General features: G+C 52.4%; 2 protein-coding genes across 2 annotated transcripts; both read left to right on the top strand.

The window, feature by feature from the left end:
• The first annotated feature begins 216 nt into the window (after positions 1-216).
• On the top strand, positions 217-9,538 carry LOC121232928 (histidine triad nucleotide-binding protein 1-like). The gene is given in 5 exon segments (XM_041121425.1): positions 217-370; positions 6,536-6,801; positions 6,803-6,832; positions 8,266-8,370; positions 9,196-9,538. Coding segments are annotated over 5 exon segments (720 nt in total). The 3' UTR covers positions 9,361-9,538.
• A 1,241-nt stretch (positions 9,539-10,779) lies between these two features.
• LOC121232929 (histidine triad nucleotide-binding protein 1-like) lies at positions 10,780-20,662 on the top strand. Its single transcript, XM_041121426.1, is given in 5 exon segments — positions 10,780-10,933; positions 17,662-17,924; positions 17,926-17,955; positions 19,389-19,493; positions 20,320-20,662. Coding segments are annotated over 5 exon segments (717 nt in total). The 3' UTR covers positions 20,485-20,662.
• Positions 20,663-21,582: the final 920 nt, after the last annotated feature.

Genomic DNA, 21,582 nt, shown 5'->3' on the forward strand with positions numbered 1-21,582 from the left:
TGAGCGATATGCGTATTTTGAGTCATCATTTTTAGACCTTAAGAATTCTTAAGTCGGCTGTGTAGTACTAATTCCCCTTACATCATTGAGCCTGTGGTTCACTAATGTTATCGTGGTTCTAACTAACTTTTTTACTGAAGAATAGATCTGATTTTTAACACCTGTTGGATTTGATGGTGTGAGCCTCCGTAACATTAAATTGGCGTAGTCGGCAGGATGATGTTAATAGAGGAATTATTACGGAGGCACGGCTGTAGCCCTTCTCCCCCAGGTATGGAATGGGCGAAGGAGAAGTGGTCCGACCTGGCAGCGGTCGTGGAGAGAATAGAACGATGCCGCGGAAATAGTCGAGATGGCAAAGGCGAAGGCAGTATGTGTGCCATCCTAGGCGCCTGCTTGATTCAAGCGCAAAACCAAAATAATGATTCTGACAGACTGGCAAAGGATAATTCTAAAAAGCAACGGGAAATAGGTTGTTCGAAGGCGGAATTGAAACGAGAAAAGGAGCGGACGCGTCTATTAGAACGAAAGATTGAAATTATGCTCGCGCAAGCAAAAAAGCCCCCCAGTGTTACCCAAATCTGAAAGTTAATTACGGGCACGGACCCTGAGGATTGGGATGGGGACATTTGGGGAGACTCTGATGAAAACAGCTCTGAAGGGGTAGAGGAATTGGAGGAAAGGGACGTGCGACCCCTTATTAAAACAGAAAGGCACACGGGTCCGCACGGTGGGAACCCCCGAGCCGCTGTCCGCACGACCCCTTGGACGGTGGACGGGACCCAAACTCAGTGAATTACAAGCTAAGTTTTCACACAAGCCGGGCGAAACCAAAACTGAGTATTTGTGGAGAGTTTCTTGAACTGGGGGAGATCGGATACTATTGAGTGATGACAAAGCGAGGGGTTTCTGGGGACCGGGAGTGTTTTTGAGTGACGGACCGGCGGGTGATCAGTCGATAACGTCCCGAGTAGCCTATTGGGCTGGGGGTGTGGACCCCAAGGAGAGAGGAGAACCTGTTACTATCCGGGTAAAGGGATTGTCGGAGGTAACGGAGGGAGCGCAAGAGGCGGCCTGTGTTCAGGCCATGTACGACAGAGGGCAGCAAGGGATAGCGATGGCTGTACCGGTGGCCCCCCGCCACCCCTTAGACCCCTTATTAGAGGGCTGCCGGATGCTTTAAAAATACACGTCCAGTCCCTCAGAGAAAGAATTCAGGGGGCCATTGAGCGTAATCAGCAGAACCCGCCCGCGCACGGGATGACCTGGGCGGAAGTACTGCACAGCATAGTAGTTCACGGGCGCGAGATGGGATGGGCGGAGCCGAGCGGTGGCGCGGAGGGTAACAGGAGGGTCCGGCAAGCCAGTCGTAAACGCCGCCCCGAACGGCCTCCCCCCCGGGAGCCTGAGCCTCCTTCCCGGGGTCGGCCGGGTCGGAACTACGATCCCGGAAGGAATGATCTCTGGCGGAAGGCACTGGCACTGGGGGCGCCCCGAGCCGTGCTGCACGGGCAGGCCGCTGACGGCATCCGGAAGCTGGTGGAGTTGCTGGAGGGGAAAACTAGAGACCAAAGGGAAGCGCCAGCAACCCCGCCCCCTCGGGAAGAGAAACTGAACCCTTTCGCGGCACTGCGAGGGGAGTTGGAAGGGCTAAAAAACTAGAAGTTGCGGTCTGGGGTTCAGGCCGCCCAATGCGCGTGGTGAATTCTTGCCAATGGTCTGCTGATAAGGAGCCTTATATACACATTCCTGTGGGTCCAAGGCGGATAAGTTTAGAATTTTTAATTGATACGGGAGCCCAAATTAGTGTTTTAAACAAACGACAAGCTAATGAGCTAGGGATTAAACCATCGAGAAAGACTATAAACATAATGGGAGTGACAGGAGCAGCAGAAAAATGTCCCATAGCTCGAACTCAACTTTGGCTACCTGGGGAAAAGAGAATGACTGCTGTGGAAGTGGCTTTGAGCCCCTATGAGGGAAATATACTGGGATTCGATGTGCTGGCGGGCAAACAGTGGTACCTACCCAATGGCAGGGTGTGGAGCTTTGGGGGCAGAGGGGCAGGGGCTACCCACGTGAAAACGTTGCAGGTTGCTCCTGCACTACCGCAATCTAAGGTAACCCGTGTCTCTCAATACCCGCTGCCAGCCGCTGCCAAGCGGGGTATTTCGGAAGTAATTACCGATCTTGGAGAAGAGACAGAGCACAAGTCGCATACATTCCCCTTATAATTCTCCTGTTTGGCCAGTCCGTAAACCGGATGGGAGGTGGCGACTAACAATTGATTATAGGAGATTGAACAGTAATTCCCCACCATTAACTGCTGCTGTTCCGAGCATAACCTCAATAGTAACGGCAATACAGGCCGCGGCCCACCCATGGATGGCTGCTTTAGGTGTCAAGGATATGGTTTTTATGATTCCCCTAAGGGAAGAGGACAAACCCCAGTTTGCCTTCACTTGGGAGGGGACACAATACACCTTTAATCGGCCTCCCCAGGGATAGAGGCATTCCCCCACTATTGCCCACAATGCTTTAGCCAAGCTTCTTGATGCTGTGGAAGTGCCATCAGGTGTTCACATATATCAATATATAGATGATATCCTAGTCGGTGGGGATAACAAGGAACAGGTAGGGCAAGTGGCTGAGGCCACCTGGAATCTGTTAGTCAAGAATGGGCTAGACATTCCATCTTCTAAATGTCAAGGTCCTGGACAAGAAATTAAATTCCTGGGGGGCATGGTGGATAGCTGGAGCAGTTGCGGTACCCGACGACACTCTTATCAGCTATTGAAAAGGGACAGACTCCAGGCAATAAAACGGAATTACAGCAGCTGCTAGGTACTTTGGGCTACTGGAGAAAACATATACCAGGGTTCTCAGTGATTGCCCGGCCTCTCTATGACTTGCTCCAAAAGAATAGGAAATGGGATTGGACTTTGCAACATACGGAAGCCCTTAACACTTTGAAAGATGAGCTTAAGGCTTATCAGAGACTAGGCCCGTTGCACCCGCGAGACCCGTTAAGGGTGGAATGGGGATTCGCCGCACATGCTTCGTACTGTGGCGTGTTTCAAAAGGGACCGCAAGGACCAGCTAGGCCTTTATTATTCTCTTCCACTTCATTTAAGGAGACTGAACAACGATACTCAGATTGGGAAAAAGGGGGGTCCTTTCCCTCACTAGAGCGGTTAAGGAGGCTGAAAAGCTGCGCACATCGCAAGATGTTATAGTACAGGGCCCTTTCCCTCTCTTAAACTCAGGCCTCAATGGGTTGCCTCCTCCCGAGGGAGTAGCCCAAAAGGCCACAGTTAGGAAATGGTATGCATTCCTAGAAGGGATAAGTCAGCTGTGGGAGCACTGCTCAGCAGTAGCCAAAACATTGGTGTGCTATCAACACCCTTCTAGCTACAACTACAAAGCACAGCACTATGAGGGCTGCTATGGGGAAAGTTGCCTCCATCCCAGCCAGACCCAAACCAAAACTACATCACAGGGGGACGGCAAACTTCATCTTTCTTTAGCAGCCATTAGAAAAGGGAGATGGGCATGGGAAAGCAGGGCGATCCTTTGTTGCCTTTGAACCCTATGATACTGAGGCATCTGAGACGCCCACTGGAAGGCGTCTTCATCTCTTCTATATCCCCAAGCGATCGGGTGAAGTTTGGTGACACGGGCGTGTAAGTGACCCGAGGACTTCACCTTTATTTAGTCTTCCCGGGGAGGAGATGGAAACGGTTTACCTGAAGTAGATGGAAACTGACATATGATGTTTCCTTGAAACTGCACTGGTGCAGTGTTTGCTTACTGAATGATTGAGCTAGGTAACATCTATTGTTCTGTCTGTGTTAACTCCCTAAGGTATCTAGAAAGTGTTCCCACTTCTGGGGGCGGGGGAATTTTGAAGAAGCTAGGTATGGCTCATACGTTCAGAGAGACTGGGCAATTACCATAGGTTTTAGAAGTCTGTGGCGCTTGGTGGAATTCATGTCTCGCCTCGCAGGCAACATTGCCGATACCTTGCTCCAAACCAGAGCGAGCAAAGGGTTATTAAACAGCGATCCACTGAAGAATCGTAGAATCCTAGAGCAGCCCAGGTGGGAAGGGACCTGGAAAGATCATCTGGTCCATCCTTTTGTGGGAAAGGGAGCCTAGATTAGATTATCTAGCACCCTGTTGTCGTGGTTTAACCCCAGTCAGCAACTAAGCACCACGCAGCCACTCACTGACTTCCCCACCCCACCCAGTGGGATGGGGGAGAAAATCAGGAAGAGAAGTAAAACTTGTGGGTTGAGATAAGAACAGTTTAATAGAACAGAAAAGAAGAAACTAATAATGATAACACTAATAAAATGACAATAGTAATAATAAAAGGATTCGAATATACAAGTGATGCACAATGCAATTGCTAACCACCCGCCAACTGACGCCCAGTTAGTCCCCGAGCGGCGATCCCCCTGCCCCCACTCCCCCCCCCAGTTTATATACTAGATGTGACGTCACATGGTATGGAATACCCCGTTGGCCACTTTGGGTCAGCTGCCCTGGCTGTGTCCTGTGCCAACTTCTTGTGCCCCTCCAGCTTTCTCGCTGGCTGGGCATGAGAAGCTGAAAAATCCTTGACTTTAGCCTAAACACTACTTAGCAACAACTGAAAACATCAGTGTTATCAACAATCTTCTCATACTGAACTCACAACATAGCACTGTACCAGCTACTAGGAAGACAGTTAACTCTATCCCAGCTGAAACCAGGACAGCGTCACTGAGAGGCTACTGAGCCTGGTGAACCCTGCAGATTATCATCCGCTCCTACTATTCCACGTAGGGTCTGGCGAGGCAACTTAGAACCCTCCCAAGAGACTATATGTCCCTCGGAGCAATGTTAAAAGGATCGGGAGCACAGGTGGTGGTCTCCTCTATCCTCCCAGTCAGAGGAAGGGGTCCAGGAAGGAGGAGACGAATTGAACAGGTGAATGCCTGGCTGCGTAGCTGCTGCCACGCTCAAGGTTTTGGCTTCTATGATCGCGGATCCACCTGTGAGAAGCCGGGTCTGTTGGGAGCTGATGGGATTCACCTGACCAAGCGGGGCAAGAGGGTCTTGAGTTGGAAGCCACTGTGCAGAAGGAGCAGAAGGGAGCTGGCAGCTCTTTAAGGACGTTTTTCTTAGCGCACAAGAGCTCTCGATCCCCATGCGTAAGAAACCAGGCAAGGAAGGCAGGAGACCAGCATGGCTGGGGAAGGACCCTCTGGTCGAGCTGAAGCGCAAGAAGGAAATGCATAGGCAGTGGAAGCGGGGACACGCATCCTGGGAAGAATACAGGGATGCTGCCCGGGTGTGTAGGGATGGGATCAGGAAAGCTAAGGCACAGCTGGAGCTGAATTGGCAAGGGATGTGAAGAATCATAAGGAGGGCTTCTACAGGTGCGTTGGTCAGAAAAGGAAGAGTAAAGAAAACGTACGCCACCCCCACCCCCCTCCGATAAAGAAGACGGGAGATCTAGTGACAACCGACATGGAGAAGGCTGAGGTACTCAACGACTTTTTCCCTCCCTTTTCGCTGGCAACCACTGTTCCCACATCTCTCAAGTCCCTGAACCTCAAGGCAGGGACTGGGGGAACAAAGTCCCTCCCATCGTAGGAAACGATCCGGTTCGAGACCACCTGAGGAACCTGAACGTACACAAGTCCTGCACCTGGGGAGGAACAACCCCATGCACCGGTATACGCTGGAGGCCGACTGGCTGGAAAGCAGCTTTGCAGAAAAGGACGTGGGGGGCTCCTGGTGGACACCAAGTTGAACGTGAGCCGACAATGTGCCCTTGCCACAAAGGCGGCTAAGGATATCCTTAGCCCGATATAGAGGAAAGCAGGGTTTATGTATGTTACAATACAGTTGTGTCGACCAATCAAACTGCTCACTATCCCCGGGGGCACAGGGCACCACAGGCCACCCTTGGGCAGCTTTGGGGGCACTGCCTATTTTTCTAAAAGCCTCCTACCCAGCTTAGCGCAAATCCTATCTTGATCTGCCCTCCAGCCCTCAAGCCACCAGTGCTGAACACACGCTTTGTATTTTATTTTCTCCCAGGAGGCGTGCAGCTTAGAAACGTCTGCAACTGGAGCGGGGCTTTCAGGGAACAATTTAGAGCAACTTCTGTTGGTTCTGCGAAATGTTCTGAAAAGTTAAGGCCTGCCCTGCCCTGCCCTGCCCTGCCCTGCCCCGGCAAAAGCAGTCATTTGACCGGAGGGAGCAGCACCAAAAAGCCACAAGCACGTTTGGGGTGGACTTGATGCGGTAATAAATAACAAGAAATAGTACTTCTAGCTACAACAGCCTCTTCTGAGACCTCGTTGCCCGCCCGCAGGGTCGCAGCACTACGCGGCACAGAGCACTACGCGGCACAGATCCCTCCGCGGGCTCGCCCGACGTCGTCTCCCTCCGCGCCCCGGTCGGATCCCTCCGCGCCCCGGTCGGATCCCTCCGCGCCCCGGTCGGATCCCTCCGCGCCCCGGGGGCACGCAAACTCCCTGAGCCCCGGTAAGCGCCAGGTCGACGAGGGCGGACCCGCCAAGGGGGCGGGGACAAGCGGCAACGACAGACGAGACAGCCAATCGAGACGCGGGATCGGCCGGCGGCGATCTGGCGGCCCAATGGGCGCCGCGGAGGGCCTGGCCGAGCGGAGGAAGCGCGGGGGCGACAACGGGCGCTGTCGTGGCTGGCGAGATTGTTGGGGCGCGGGCCGCCCGGCCCGGTGGCGCCACTACTGTCTTCGGAAAGATCACCGGCAAGGCGCTTCCCCGCCAACGTCATCTACGAGGACGAGGAGGTAGCCGCGGCTTTGCTCTGTGCGCGGTTCCTCTTCCCTTCCCCCCCTCCCCCTCCCCCCGCGCTCGCAGGCACCCTGAGCCGAGGACCCGTTGCGCGGTGCCCGGGAGCGCGGCAGGGCGGGTGGCGGCGTTGCTGCGGGTGGGTGGGTGGCTGGAGGGACGGGGGACGGACGGGGCCTCTCTGGGTTGTGGCGCTCTCTACTGCACCATCCCTAAAACGTCGCGCTTCTTCGGTACCCCCCCCCCCGCCCCCGGCTGCTGCGGCGCGTACCGGGTTGCCGGTGTTGCCCGGCTCGCCTCGGTTCCCAGCCCCACCGCGTCGTGTGCGTGCGCGCGTGCGCGTGCGCGTGCGTAGAGGAGGGCCTCTGACGGTAACGCACTTGGTGGCAGCCGCAGACGTCTGCCGCCTGATATCCCTTTGGCACTGCAAGTCGCGCAAAGTTTGCTGCCGAGGGATGGGAGTGGTCCTGCCTCGTGTGGGATGATAGTCTTGAAACCAGAGTAGCGACCGCGATGAGTTAGTTCTGCATAGGAGAAATGCAGGTCTCGACGTGCCTCGTAACAGCATTATAGAGATTTCACAGCTCTGCTGTGCTAGGCTTTGGTTCTGAACCCCCAAACTGGATTATTAAAGCAAAGAATTACAGCTTTTCTTATTTTTCTTAACAAAAAGCTAGAAACCGGTCATCCTGCGGGCTGCAAAAGCTTCCCAGATCTTGTTTCTGTGGTGAAGTGGGACCGTGATAACAGCATGCTTGCGAGGTTCGCGGATGCTGGTGCACCACAACGTGCTAGGAACTAGAGTGAGCTGCTTAGACTGTGGGGAAAAAAATGCAGCCGTTGCCTACACGATGTTAACTTTAAGTTAGTATCCCGTATAATTTTGTTATTAAAATGCTGAAGATTAACAGTTAGGGATGCCTTCTGCTTTTGAAGGTAGGGTTTATGTGCAATACAGAAGACAGGCTCGTACTAGGCGCTTGCAGGCTTCCTGTGATTATGCTTTTGTTCAATACTTGAGCTCCCTGTCGCGTGGAAAACGAATGGCCGCTGATCTTCCACTTCACCAAACTCTTTGCTGGTTCAGTTAAGCCGTTTGTCTCCTGCCTCTGTGGTGGACCACATCGAATAGAAAAACTGCTTAGGAAACGATCAGCCCAAATTGAAACATACTGGAGGTCGCTAATCTGAAGTACTGGCCCGTCTCCTTGCCCCCATCATCTTGCGTGCACTTCTGGAGGGGGCTCTGTAAATATGTTGTATTTTGTGTATAGAAAGTATTAATATCGCGTAAGAAAAATCAACGTTTCGGCTTGCGTTTGGGGTATCTGGCAATCTGCTTCTGTACGAGTTCAGTGGGGCGTATTGATTTGCTTAAGCTATTGCCTTTCTCTGAAGCCAATTGCGTTTTAACTGTTTACTCTTCCTCCAGCGCCTCGCGTTCCATGATCTTTCGCCCCAAGCTCCGACGCTTTTCCTAGTCACGCCTGAGGAGCCAATTATCGGGTTATCTGACGCAGAAGGTTCTGGTGAATCTGTAAGTACTGCGGAAGCTTTCTGTGGGCTAAACTGTACCTGTAATTAGTTCCTAATTTACTAGACTCTCTCTCCCATCCCCCCTTTTCCTCTTGATAGGGCACACGCAGTAGGCTATTGTGGGTTTTCTGGCGCTATAATCTTTTGCCTCTAGCTTGTAACGGAGTTGAGCTTTTTGACTAAAAGTAGCGATATAAAGCAACGCTCCTCCCTGGGTATGTACTTCTGGTGCAAAATGCAGCGTTGTTTTGGAGCGCAGTCTGATGCCTGTCGTCGTGGTTTAGAGTAAGAGTAGTAGTACTTCCTCTAATACGGAGAAGAGGGCTTGGGGTTTTTGGCAGGTCAGGGGTGAGGAAGGGCAAAGCTGGTTGAGAGGTGCTGGATGCTTCGCTCTTGGCTGTGAAAGTCAAGTTCAAAGACTTTGTAAACCCACGCAAAAGGCAGCCTAAAGTTTCTTTTCCACCAGAATTGCTTATGTTGCCTGAAGATATAATGGGGGCTTTAACCCGGAGACAAACTTAGCTTCTGTGGCCGTTTTGTAGTCCGTTACTGTCCAGCTTGAAAAAAATTGCGTGGCTCTTCCCTCCCCCCCCCCCCCCCACACACACAGTGTGCATAATCGGTCTTTGTAGCTTTGCTTGGAAAATGTCAGTTGCAGGCGGGCGGACAGACGGTAATTTGAAGCGCAACGGTTGAATTGCTAGGAATTGGCTACCTGGTTCCTCTGGGTGGTTCTCTGCTCTCAGTCCTTCCCTTCCTGCCCTCTCCCCTCTTTGTGTGTGGCTTTTTATTTTATTTATTTGTGGGTTTGTGCTTCCTTCTCCAGCTTCTTGGGCATTTCATGATTGTTGGCAAGAAGCGTGCTGCTCACCTGGGCCTGACCAATGGATTCCGGATGGTTGTGGATGAAGGGCCCGAGGGCGGGCAGTCTGTCTGTCACGTACATCTACATATTCTGGGTGGCCGTCAGTTGGGCTGGCCGCCTGGCTAAGATTTTTGCACCGCAAGAGTTGCTGCACCTGTACAAATCGCCACTGAATGGATTTCGTCTGTTGCCCGTCAGTCTAGTAGCCGCTGTTGACGTCTAATTTTTTGTGACGTGTGTCTGTGGAAGGTAATAAAAGCTTTGAGCAGCAGTTGCACAATAAAGATTTAGCATGGGGATATCACCTCTGTCTTGTGCGTCTTACTGAGGGAAATAGTTCTGCAAGTTAAAATGGTGTCTCCCCGGAGTGTAAGTATGTGGAACGTTTCAGTCTGTTAACAGTGTTCTATAGACAGATAATGATTTGCCCAGTCATTGGAAGCGTGATGCTGGAACCGCTTAGCCGTCTCGTGCGTCGTGCAGGAAGCAAACTCTTAGCTTTTTGGAAGTGGTACGCAAATGTACGTAAAGCCAGCGTAGGCTGCTGCTAAAACTTTAGAAAATACTGTATGTGACGCTACAGGCATGCCGTACAAGGGTGGTTTCGGCACAGTGCGATGCGGTGGAAGCATCCAACTCCTGTTGGAGCGCTTTATCGATGGCTGTGTGCTAAGGCCCCGTTGATATCCCTTTTCTGGTGCGGAGGGATATGGTAGGAGAAAAGAGTCGGTCCGAACGGCAGCTGTGGTGCTTCCATAGCACAGTGGAATATCTCTTGTGTCAGTTTGGGTCAGCTGTCCTGGCTCTGTCCCCTCCCAACCTCTTGCCCACCCCCAGCTTACTGGACTTTGGGGGTGGGGGTGGTTGGAGAGACAGCCTCCGTGCTGTGGGAGCACTGCTCAGCAGTAGCCAAAACATTGGTGTGCTATCAACACCCTTCTAGCTACAACTACAAAGCACAGCACTATGAGGGCTGCTATGGGGAAAGTTACCTCCATCCCAGTGTGGCAGGTACGCCCACCCCGACAGGAAACGAAACTTCTCTGGACAGGGAGGAGAGGAAAAAAACCCCAAACCCTAGAGGCCGCAGGTTGAAAGCCGAACTGACCAATCCGACACGCGTCAGTACAGTGGAAGTGTTGACCTTTTGGCCAATGGGGAATAAAACAACCACAGATCAGATTCGACAAGGGTATAAATGGGGCCCCGCCGGAGGACATTTTGAGTCAGTCCTCCTCGGAGCGGCGGGTCTGCAGTCAGGGACTCTCCCCTCGGGTCGGGATGCCGCCCTAGGTAACTCCTCGAGGTTGAGAGCCCTCATCTTTTAGGTGAGCGATATGCGTATTTTGAGTCATCATTTTTAGACCTTAAGAATTCTTAAGTCGGCTGTGTAGTACTAATTCCCCTTACATCATTGAGCCTGTGGTTCACTAATGTTATCGTGGTTCTAACTAACTTTTTTACTGAAGAATAGATCTGATTTTTAACACCTGTTGGATTTGATGGTGTGAGCCTCCGTAACATTAAATTGGCGTAGTCGGCAGGATGATGTTAATAGAGGAATTATTACGGAGGCACGGCTGTAGCCCTTCTCCCCCAGGTATGGAATGGGCGAAGGAGAAGTGGTCCGACCCGGCAGCGGTCGTGGAGAGAATAGAACGATGCCGCGGAAATAGTCGAGATGGCAAAGGCGAAGGCAGTATGTGTGCCATCCTAGGCGCCTGCTTGATTCAAGCGCAAAACCAAAATAATGATTCTGACAGACTGGCAAAGGATAATTCTAAAAAGCAACGGGAAATAGGTTGTTCGAAGGCGGAATTGAAACGAGAAAAGGAGCGGACGCGTCTATTAGAACGAAAGATTGAAATTATGCTCGCGCAAGCAAAAAAGCCCCCCAGTGTTACCCAAATCTGAAAGTTAATTACGGGCACGGACCCTGAGGATTGGGATGGGGACATTTGGGGAGACTCTGATGAAAACAGCTCTGAAGGGGTAGAGGAATTGGAGGAAAGGGACGTGCGACCCCTTATTAAAACAGAAAGGCACACGGGTCCGCACGGTGGGAACCCCCGAGCCGCTGTCCGCACGACCCCTTGGACGGTGGACGGGACCCAAACTCAGTGAATTACAAGCTAAGTTTTCACACAAGCCGGGCGAAACCAAAACTGAGTATTTGTGGAGAGTTTCTTGAACTGGGGGAGATCGGATACTATTGAGTGATGACAAAGCGAGGGGTTTCTGGGGACCGGGAGTGTTTTTGAGTGACGGACCGGCGGGTGATCAGTCGATAACGTCCCGAGTAGCCTATTGGGCTGGGGGTGTGGACCCCAAGGAGAGAGGAGAACCTGTTACTATCCGGGTAAAGGGATTGTCGGAGGTAACGGAGGGAGCGCAAGAGGCGGCCTGTGTTCAGGCCATGTACGACAGAGGGCAGCAAGGGATAGCGATGGCTGTACCGGTGGCCCCCCGCCACCCCTTAGACCCCTTATTAGAGGGCTGCCGGATGCTTTAAAAATACACGTCCAGTCCCTCAGAGAAAGAATTCAGGGGGCCATTGAGCGTAATCAGCAGAACCCGCCCGCGCACGGGATGACCTGGGCGGAAGTACTGCACAGCATAGTAGTTCACGGGCGCGAGATGGGATGGGCGGAGCCGAGCGGTGGCGCGGAGGGTAACAGGAGGGTCCGGCAAGCCAGTCGTAAACGCCGCCCCGAACGGCCTCCCCCCCGGGAGCCTGAGCCTCCTTCCCGGGGTCGGCCGGGTCGGAACTACGATCCCGGAAGGAATGATCTCTGGCGGAAGGCACTGGCACTGGGGGCGCCCCGAGCCGTGCTGCACGGGCAGGCCGCTGACGGCATCCGGAAGCTGGTGGAGTTGCTGGAGGGGAAAACTAGAGACCAAAGGGAAGCGCCAGCAACCCCGCCCCCTCGGGAAGAGAAACTGAACCCTTTCGCGGCACTGCGAGGGGAGTTGGAAGGGCTAAAAAACTAGAAGTTGCGGTCTGGGGTTCAGGCCGCCCAATGCGCGTGGTGAATTCTTGCCAATGGTCTGCTGATAAGGAGCCTTATATACACATTCCTGTGGGTCCAAGGCGGATAAGTTTAGAATTTTTAATTGATACGGGAGCCCAAATTAGTGTTTTAAACAAACGACAAGCTAATGAGCTAGGGATTAAACCATCGAGAAAGACTATAAACATAATGGGAGTGACAGGAGCAGCAGAAAAATGTCCCATAGCTCGAACTCAACTTTGGCTACCTGGGGAAAAGAGAATGACTGCTGTGGAAGTGGCTTTGAGCCCCTATGAGGGAAATATACTGGGATTCGATGTGCTGGCGGGCAAACAGTGGTACCTACCCAATGGCAGGGTGTGGAGCTTTGGGGGCAGAGGGGCAGGGGCTACCCACGTGAAAACGTTGCAGGTTGCTCCTGCACTACCGCAATCTAAGGTAACCCGTGTCTCTCAATACCCGCTGCCAGCCGCTGCCAAGCGGGGTATTTCGGAAGCAATTACCGATCTTGAGAAGAGACAGAGCACAAGTTGTCGTGCTTTAACCCCAGCCAGCAACTAAGCACCACGCGGCCGCTCACTCACTCCCCCCCCACACCCAGTGGGATGGGGGAGAGAATCGGGAAAAGAAGTAAAACTCGTGGGTTGAGATAAGAACGGTTTAATAGAACAGAAGAGAAGAAACTAATAATGATAACACTAATACAATGACAGCAGTAATAATAAAAGGATTGGAATATACAAATGAAGCACAGTGCAATTGCTCACCACCCGCCGATCGACGCCCAGTTAATCCCTGAGCAGCGATCCCCTGCCCCCACCCCCCCAGTTTATATACTAGATGGGACGTCACATGGTATGGAATACCCCGTTGGCCACTTCGGGTCAGCTGCCCTGGCTGTGTCCCGTCCCAACTTCTTGTGCCCCTCCAGCCTTCTCGCTGTCTGGGCATGAGAAGCTGAAAAATCCTTGACTTTAGCCTAAACACTACTTAGCAACAACTGAAAACATCAGTGTTATCAACATTCTTCTCATACTGAACTCAAGACATAGCACTGCACCAGCTACTAGGAAGACAATCAACTCCATCCCAGCCGAAACCAGGACACAAGTCGCATACATTCCCCTTATAATTCTCCTGTTTGGCCAGTCCGTAAACCGGATGGGAGGTGGCGACTAACAATTGATTATAGGAGATTGAACAGTAATTCCCCACCATTAACTGCTGCTGTTCCGAGCATAACCTCAATAGTAACGGCAATACAGGCCGCGGCCCACCCATGGATGGCTGCTTTAGGTGTCAAGGATATGGTTTTTATGATTCCCCTAAGGGAAGAGGACAAACCCCAGTTTGCCTTCACTTGGGAGGGGACACAATACACCTTTAATCGGCCTCCCCAGGGATAGAGGCATTCCCCCACTATTGCCCACAATGCTTTAGCCAAGCTTCTTGATGCTGTGGAAGTGCCATCAGGTGTTCACATATATCAATATATAGATGATATCCTAGTCGGTGGGGATAACAAGGAACAGGTAGGGCAAGTGGCTGAGGCCACCTGGAATCTGTTAGTCAAGAATGGGCTAGACATTCCATCTTCTAAATGTCAAGGTCCTGGACAAGAAATTAAATTCCTGGGGGGCATGGTGGATAGCTGGAGCAGTTGCGGTACCCGACGACACTCTTATCAGCTATTGAAAAGGGACAGACTCCAGGCAATAAAACGGAATTACAGCAGCTGCTAGGTACTTTGGGCTACTGGAGAAAACATATACCAGGGTTCTCAGTGATTGCCCGGCCTCTCTATGACTTGCTCCAAAAGAATAGGAAATGGGATTGGACTTTGCAACATACGGAAGCCCTTAACACTTTGAAAGATGAGCTTAAGGCTTATCAGAGACTAGGCCCGTTGCACCCGCGAGACCCGTTAAGGGTGGAATGGGGATTCGCCGCACATGCTTCGTACTGTGGCGTGTTTCAAAAGGGACCGCAAGGACCAGCTAGGCCTTTATTATTCTCTTCCACTTCATTTAAGGAGACTGAACAACGATACTCAGATTGGGAAAAAGGGGGGTCCTTTCCCTCACTAGAGCGGTTAAGGAGGCTGAAAAGCTGCGCACATCGCAAGATGTTATAGTACAGGGCCCTTTCCCTCTCTTAAACTCAGGCCTCAATGGGTTGCCTCCTCCCGAGGGAGTAGCCCAAAAGGCCACAGTTAGGAAATGGTATGCATTCCTAGAAGGGATAAGTCAGCTGTGGGAGCACTGCTCAGCAGTAGCCAAAACATTGGTGTGCTATCAACACCCTTCTAGCTACAACTACAAAGCACAGCACTATGAGGGCTGCTATGGGGAAAGTTGCCTCCATCCCAGCCAGACCCAAACCAAAACTACATCACAGGGGGACGGCAAACTTCATCTTTCTTTAGCAGCCATTAGAAAAGGGAGATGGGCATGGGAAAGCAGGGCGATCCTTTGTTGCCTTTGAACCCTATGATACTGAGGCATCTGAGACGCCCACTGGAAGGCGTCTTCATCTCTTCTATATCCCCAAGCGATCGGGTGAAGTTTGGTGACACGGGCGTGTAAGTGACCCGAGGACTTCACCTTTATTTAGTCTTCCCGGGGAGGAGATGGAAACGGTTTACCTGAAGTAGATGGAAACTGACATATGATGTTTCCTTGAAACTGCACTGGTGCAGTGTTTGCTTACTGAATGATTGAGCTAGGTAACATCTATTGTTCTGTCTGTGTTAACTCCCTAAGGTATCTAGAAAGTGTTCCCACTTCTGGGGGCGGGGGAATTTTGAAGAAGCTAGGTATGGCTCATACGTTCAGAGAGACTGGGCGATTACCATAGGTTTTAGAAGTCTGTGGCGCTTGGTGGAATTCATGTCTCGCCTCGCAGGCAACATTGCCGATACCTTGCTCCAAACCAGAGCGAGCAAAGGGTTATTAAACAGCGATCCACTGAAGAATCGTAGAATCCTAGAGCAGCCCAGGTGGGAAGGGACCTGGAAAGATCATCTGGTCCATCCTTTTGTGGGAAAGGGAGCCTAGATTAGATTATCTAGCACCCTGTTGTCGTGGTTTAACCCCAGTCAGCAACTAAGCACCACGCAGCCACTCACTGACTTCCCCACCCCACCCAGTGGGATGGGGGAGAAAATCAGGAAGAGAAGTAAAACTTGTGGGTTGAGATAAGAACAGTTTAATAGAACAGAAAAGAAGAAACTAATAATGATAACACTAATAAAATGACAATAGTAATAATAAAAGGATTCGAATATACAAGTGATGCACAATGCAATTGCTAACCACCCGCCGACTGACGCCCAGTTAGTCCCCGAGCGGCGATCCCCCTGCCCCCACTCCCCCCCCCAGTTTATATACTAGATGTGACGTCACATGGTATGGAATACCCCGTTGGCCACTTTGGGTCAGCTGCCCTGGCTGTGTCCTGTGCCAACTTCTTGTGCCCCTCCAGCTTTCTCGCTGGCTGGGCATGAGAAGCTGAAAAATCCTTGACTTTAGCCTAAACACTACTTAGCAACAACTGAAAACATCAGTGTTATCAACAATCTTCTCATACTGAACTCACAACATAGCACTGTACCAGCTACTAGGAAGACAGTTAACTCTATCCCAGCTGAAACCAGGACAGCGTCACTGAGAGGCTACTGAGCCTGGTGAACCCTGCAGATTATCATCCGCTCCTACTATTCCACGTAGGGTCTGGCGAGGCAACTTAGAACCCTCCCAAGAGACTATATGTCCCTCGGAGCAATGTTAAAAGGATCGGGAGCACAGGTGGTGGTCTCCTCTATCCTCCCAGTCAGAGGAAGGGGTCCAGGAAGGAGGAGACGAATTGAACAGGTGAATGCCTGGCTGCGTAGCTGCTGCCACGCTCAAGGTTTTGGCTTCTATGATCGCGGATCCACCTGTGAGAAGCCGGGTCTGTTGGGAGCTGATGGGATTCACCTGACCAAGCGGGGCAAGAGGGTCTTGAGTTGGAAGCCACTGTGCAGAAGGAGCAGAAGGGAGCTGGCAGCTCTTTAAGGACGTTTTTCTTAGCGCACAAGAGCTCTCGATCCCCATGCGTAAGAAACCAGGCAAGGAAGGCAGGAGACCAGCATGGCTGGGGAAGGACCCTCTGGTCGAGCTGAAGCGCAAGAAGGAAATGCATAGGCAGTGGAAGCGGGGACACGCATCCTGGGAAGAATACAGGGATGCTGCCCGGGTGTGTAGGGATGGGATCAGGAAAGCTAAGGCACAGCTGGAGCTGAATTTGGCAAGGGATGTGAAGAATCATAAGGAGGGCTTCTACAGGTGCGTTGGTCAGAAAAGGAAGAGTAAAGAAAACGTATGCCACCCCCACCCCCCTCCGATAAAGAAGACGGGAGATCTAGTGACAACCGACATGGAGAAGGCTGAGGTACTCAACGACTTTTTCCCTCCCTTTTCGCTGGCAACCACTGTTCCCACATCTCTCAAGTCCCTGAACCTCAAGGCAGGGACTGGGGGAACAAAGTCCCTCCCATCGTAGGAAACGATCCGGTTCGAGACCACCTGAGGAACCTGAACGTACACAAGTCCTGCACCTGGGGAGGAACAACCCCATGCACCGGTATACGCTGGAGGCCGACTGGCTGGAAAGCAGCTTTGCAGAAAAGGACGTGGGGGGCTCCTGGTGGACACCAAGTTGAACGTGAGCCGACAATGTGCCCTTGCCACAAAGGCGGCTAAGGATATCCTTAGCCCGATATAGAGGAAAGCAGGGTTTATGTATGTTACAATACAGTTGTGTCGACCAATCAAACTGCTCACTATCCCCGGGGGCACAGGGCACCACAGGCCACCCTTGGGCAGCTTTGGGGGCACTGCCTATTTTTCTAAAAGCCTCCTACCCAGCTTAGCGCAAATCCTATCTTGATCTGCCCTCCAGCCCTCAAGCCACCAGTGCTGAACACACGCTTTGTATTTTATTTTCTCCCAGGAGGCGTGCAGCTTAGAAACGTCTGCAACTGGAGCGGGGCTTTCAGGGAACAATTTAGAGCAACTTCTGTTGGTTCTGCGAAATGTTCTGAAAAGTTAAGGCCTGCCCTGCCCTGCCCTGCCCTGCCCTGCCCCGGCAAAAGCAGTCATTTGACCGGAGGGAGCAGCACCAAAAAGCCACAAGCACGTTTGGGGTGGACTTGATGCGGTAATAAATAACAAGAAATAGTACTTCTAGCTACAACAGCCTCTTCTGAGACCTCGTTGCCCGCCCGCAGGGTCGCAGCACTACGCGGCACAGAGCACTACGCGGCACAGATCCCTCCGCGGGCTCGCCCGACGTCGTCTCCCTCCGCGCCCCGGTCGGATCCCTCCGCGCCCCGGTCGGATCCCTCCGCGCCCCGGGGGCACGCAAACTCCCTGAGCCCCGGTAAGCGCCAGGTCGACGAGGGCGGACCCGCCAAGGGGGCGGGGACAAGCGGCAACGACAGACGAGACAGCCAATCGAGACGCGGGATCGGCCGGCGGCGATCTGGCGGCCCAATGGGCGCCGCGGAGGGCCTGGCCGAGCGGAGGAAGCGCGGGGGCGACAACGGGCGCTGTCGTGGCTGGCGAGATTGTTGGGGCGCGGGCCGCCCGGCCCGGTGGCGCCACTACTGTCTTCGGAAAGATCACCGGCAAGGCGCTTCCCCGCCAACGTCATCTACGAGGACGAGGAGGTAGCCGCGGCTTTGCTCTGTGCGCGGTTCCTCTTCCCTTCCCCCCCTCCCCCTCCCCCCGCGCTCGCAGGCACCCTGAGCCGAGGACCCGTTGCGCGGTGCCCGGGAGCGCGGCAGGGCGGGTGGCGGCGTTGCTGCGGGTGGGTGGGTGGCTGGAGGGACGGGGGACGGACGGGGCCTCTCTGGGTTGTGGCGCTCTCTACTGCACCATCCCTAAAACGTCGCGCTTCTTCGGTACCCCCCCCCCCGCCCCCGGCTGCTGCGGCGCGTACCGGGTTGCCGGTGTTGCCCGGCTCGCCTCGGTTCCCAGCCCCACCGCGTCGTGTGCGTGCGCGCGTGCGCGTGCGCGTGCGTAGAGGAGGGCCTCTGACGGTAACGCACTTGGTGGCAGCCGCAGACGTCTGCCGCCTGATATCCCTTTGGCACTGCAAGTCGCGCAAAGTTTGCTGCCGAGGGATGGGAGTGGTCCTGCCTCGTGTGGGATGATAGTCTTGAAACCAGAGTAGCGACCGCGATGAGTTAGTTCTGCATAGGAGAAATGCAGGTCTCGACGTGCCTCGTAACAGCATTATAGAGATTTCACAGCTCTGCTGTGCTAGGCTTTGGTTCTGAACCCCCAAACTGGATTATTAAAGCAAAGAATTACAGCTTTTCTTATTTTTCTTAACAAAAAGCTAGAAACCGGTCATCCTGCGGGCTGCAAAAGCTTCCCAGATCTTGTTTCTGTGGTGAAGTGGGACCGTGATAACAGCATGCTTGCGAGGTTCGCGGATGCTGGTGCACCACAACGTGCTAGGAACTAGAGTGAGCTGCTTAGACTGTGGGGAAAAAAATGCAGCCGTTGCCTACACGATGTTAACTTTAAGTTAGTATCCCGTATAATTTTGTTATTAAAATGCTGAAGATTAACAGTTAGGGATGCCTTCTGCTTTTGAAGGTAGGGTTTATGTGCAATACAGAAGACAGGCTCGTACTAGGCGCTTGCAGGCTTCCTGTGATTATGCTTTTGTTCAATACTTGAGCTCCCTGTCGCGTGGAAAACGAATGGCCGCTGATCTTCCACTTCACCAAACTCTTTGCTGGTTCAGTTAAGCCGTTTGTCTCCTGCCTCTGTGGTGGACCACATCGAATAGAAAAACTGCTTAGGAAACGATCAGCCCAAATTGAAACATACTGGAGGTCGCTAATCTGAAGTACTGGCCCGTCTCCTTGCCCCCATCATCTTGCGTGCACTTCTGGAGGGGGCTCTGTAAATATGTTGTATTTTGTGTATAGAAAGTATTAATATCGCGTAAGAAAAATCAACGTTTCGGCTTGCGTTTGGGGTATCTGGCAATCTGCTTCTGTACGAGTTCAGTGGGGCGTATTGATTTGCTTAAGCTATTGCCTTTCTCTGAAGCCAATTGCGTTTTAACTGTTTACTCTTCCTCCAGCGCCTCGCGTTCCATGATCTTTCGCCCCAAGCTCCGACGCTTTTCCTAGTCACGCCTGAGGAGCCAATTATCGGGTTATCTGACGCAGAAGGTTCTGGTGAATCTGTAAGTACTGCGGAAGCTTTCTGTGGGCTAAACTGTACCTGTAATTAGTTCCTAATTTACTAGACTCTCTCTCCCATCCCCCCTTTTCCTCTTGATAGGGCACACGCAGTAGGCTATTGTGGGTTTTCTGGCGCTATAATCTTTTGCCTCTAGCTTGTAACGGAGTTGAGCTTTTTGACTAAAAGTAGCGATATAAAGCAACGCTCCTCCCTGGGTATGTACTTCTGGTGCAAAATGCAGCGTTGTTTTGGAGCGCAGTCTGATGCCTGTCGTCGTGGTTTAGAGTAAGAGTAGTAGTACTTCCTCTAATACGGAGAAGAGGGCTTGGGGTTTTTGGCAGGTCAGGGGTGAGGAAGGGCAAAGCTGGTTGAGAGGTGCTGGATGCTTCGCTCTTGGCTGTGAAAGTCAAGTTCAAAGACTTTGTAAACCCACGCAAAAGGCAGCCTAAAGTTTCTTTTCCACCAGAATTGCTTATGTTGCCTGAAGATATAATGGGGGCTTTAACCCGGAGACAAACTTAGCTTCTGTGGCCGTTTTGTTGTCCGTTACTGTCCAGCTTGAAAAAAAATGCGTGGCCCTTCCCCCCCCCCCCCCCCCCCCACACACACAGTGTGCATAATCGGTCTTTGTAGCTTTGCTTGGAAAATGTCAGTTGCAGGCGGGCGGACAGACGGTAATTTGAAGCGCAACGGTTGAATTGCTAGGAATTGGCTACCTGGTTCCTCTGGGTGGTTCTCTGCTCTCAGTCCTTCCCTTCCTGCCCTCTCCCCTCTTTGTGTGTGGCTTTTTATTTTATTTATTTGTGGGTTTGTGCTTCCTTCTCCAGCTTCTTGGGCATTTCATGATTGTTGGCAAGAAGCGTGCTGCTCACCTGGGCCTGACCAATGGATTCCGGATGGTTGTGGATGAAGGGCCCGAGGGCGGGCAGTCTGTCTGTCACGTACATCTACATATTCTGGGTGGCCGTCAGTTGGGCTGGCCGCCTGGCTAAGATTTTTGCACCGCAAGAGTTGCTGCACCTGTACAAATCGCCACTGAATGGATTTCGTCTGTTGCCCGTCAGTCTAGTAGCCGCTGTTGACGTCTAATTTTTTGTGACGTGTGTCTGTGGAAGGTAATAAAAGCTTTGAGCAGCAGTTGCACAATAAAGATTTAGCATGGGGATATCACCTCTGTCTTGTGCGTCTTACTGAGGGAAATAGTTCTGCAAGTTAAAATGGTGTCTCCCCGGAGTGTAAGTATGTGGAACGTTTCAGTCTGTTAACAGTGTTCTATAGACAGATAATGATTTGCCCAGTCATTGGAAGCGTGATGCTGGAACCGCTTAGCCGTCTCGTGCGTCGTGCAGGAAGCAAACTCTTAGCTTTTTGGAAGTGGTACGCAAATGTACGTAAAGCCAGCGTAGGCTGCTGCTAAAACTTTAGAAAATACTGTATGTGACGCTACAGGCATGCCGTACAAGGGTGGTTTCGGCACAGTGCGATGCGGTGGAAGCATCCAACTCCTGTTGGAGCGCTTTATCGATGGCTGTGTGCTAAGGCCCCGTTGATATCCCTTTTCTGGTGCGGAGGGATATGGTAGGAGAAAAGAGTCGGTCCGAACGGCAGCTGTGGTGCTTCCATAGCACAGTGGAATATCTCTTGTGTCAGTTTGGGTCAGCTGTCCTGGCTCTGTCCCCTCCCAACCTCTTGCCCACCCCCAGCTTACTGGACTTTGGGGGTGGGGGTGGTTGGAGAGACAGCCTCCGTGCTGTGGGAGCACTGCTCAGCAGTAGCCAAAACATTGGTGTGCTATCAACACCCTTCTAGCTACAACTACAAAGCACAGCACTATGAGGGCTGCTATGGGGAAAGTTACCTCCATCCCAGTGTGGCAGGTACGCCCACCCCGACAGGAAACGAAACTTCTCTGGACAGGGAGGAGAGGAAAAAAACCCCAAACCCTAGAGGCCGCAGGTTGAAAGCCGAACTGACCAATCCGACACGCGTCAGTACGTGGAAGTGTTGACCTTTTGGCCAATGGGGAATAAAACAACCACAGATCAGATTCGACAAGGGTATAAATGGGGCCCCGCCGGAGGACATTTTGA

This window comes from Aquila chrysaetos (assembly GCF_900496995.4).
Source record: "Aquila chrysaetos chrysaetos chromosome W unlocalized genomic scaffold, bAquChr1.4 W_unloc_2, whole genome shotgun sequence".
Lineage (NCBI taxonomy): Eukaryota > Metazoa > Chordata > Aves > Accipitriformes > Accipitridae > Aquila > Aquila chrysaetos.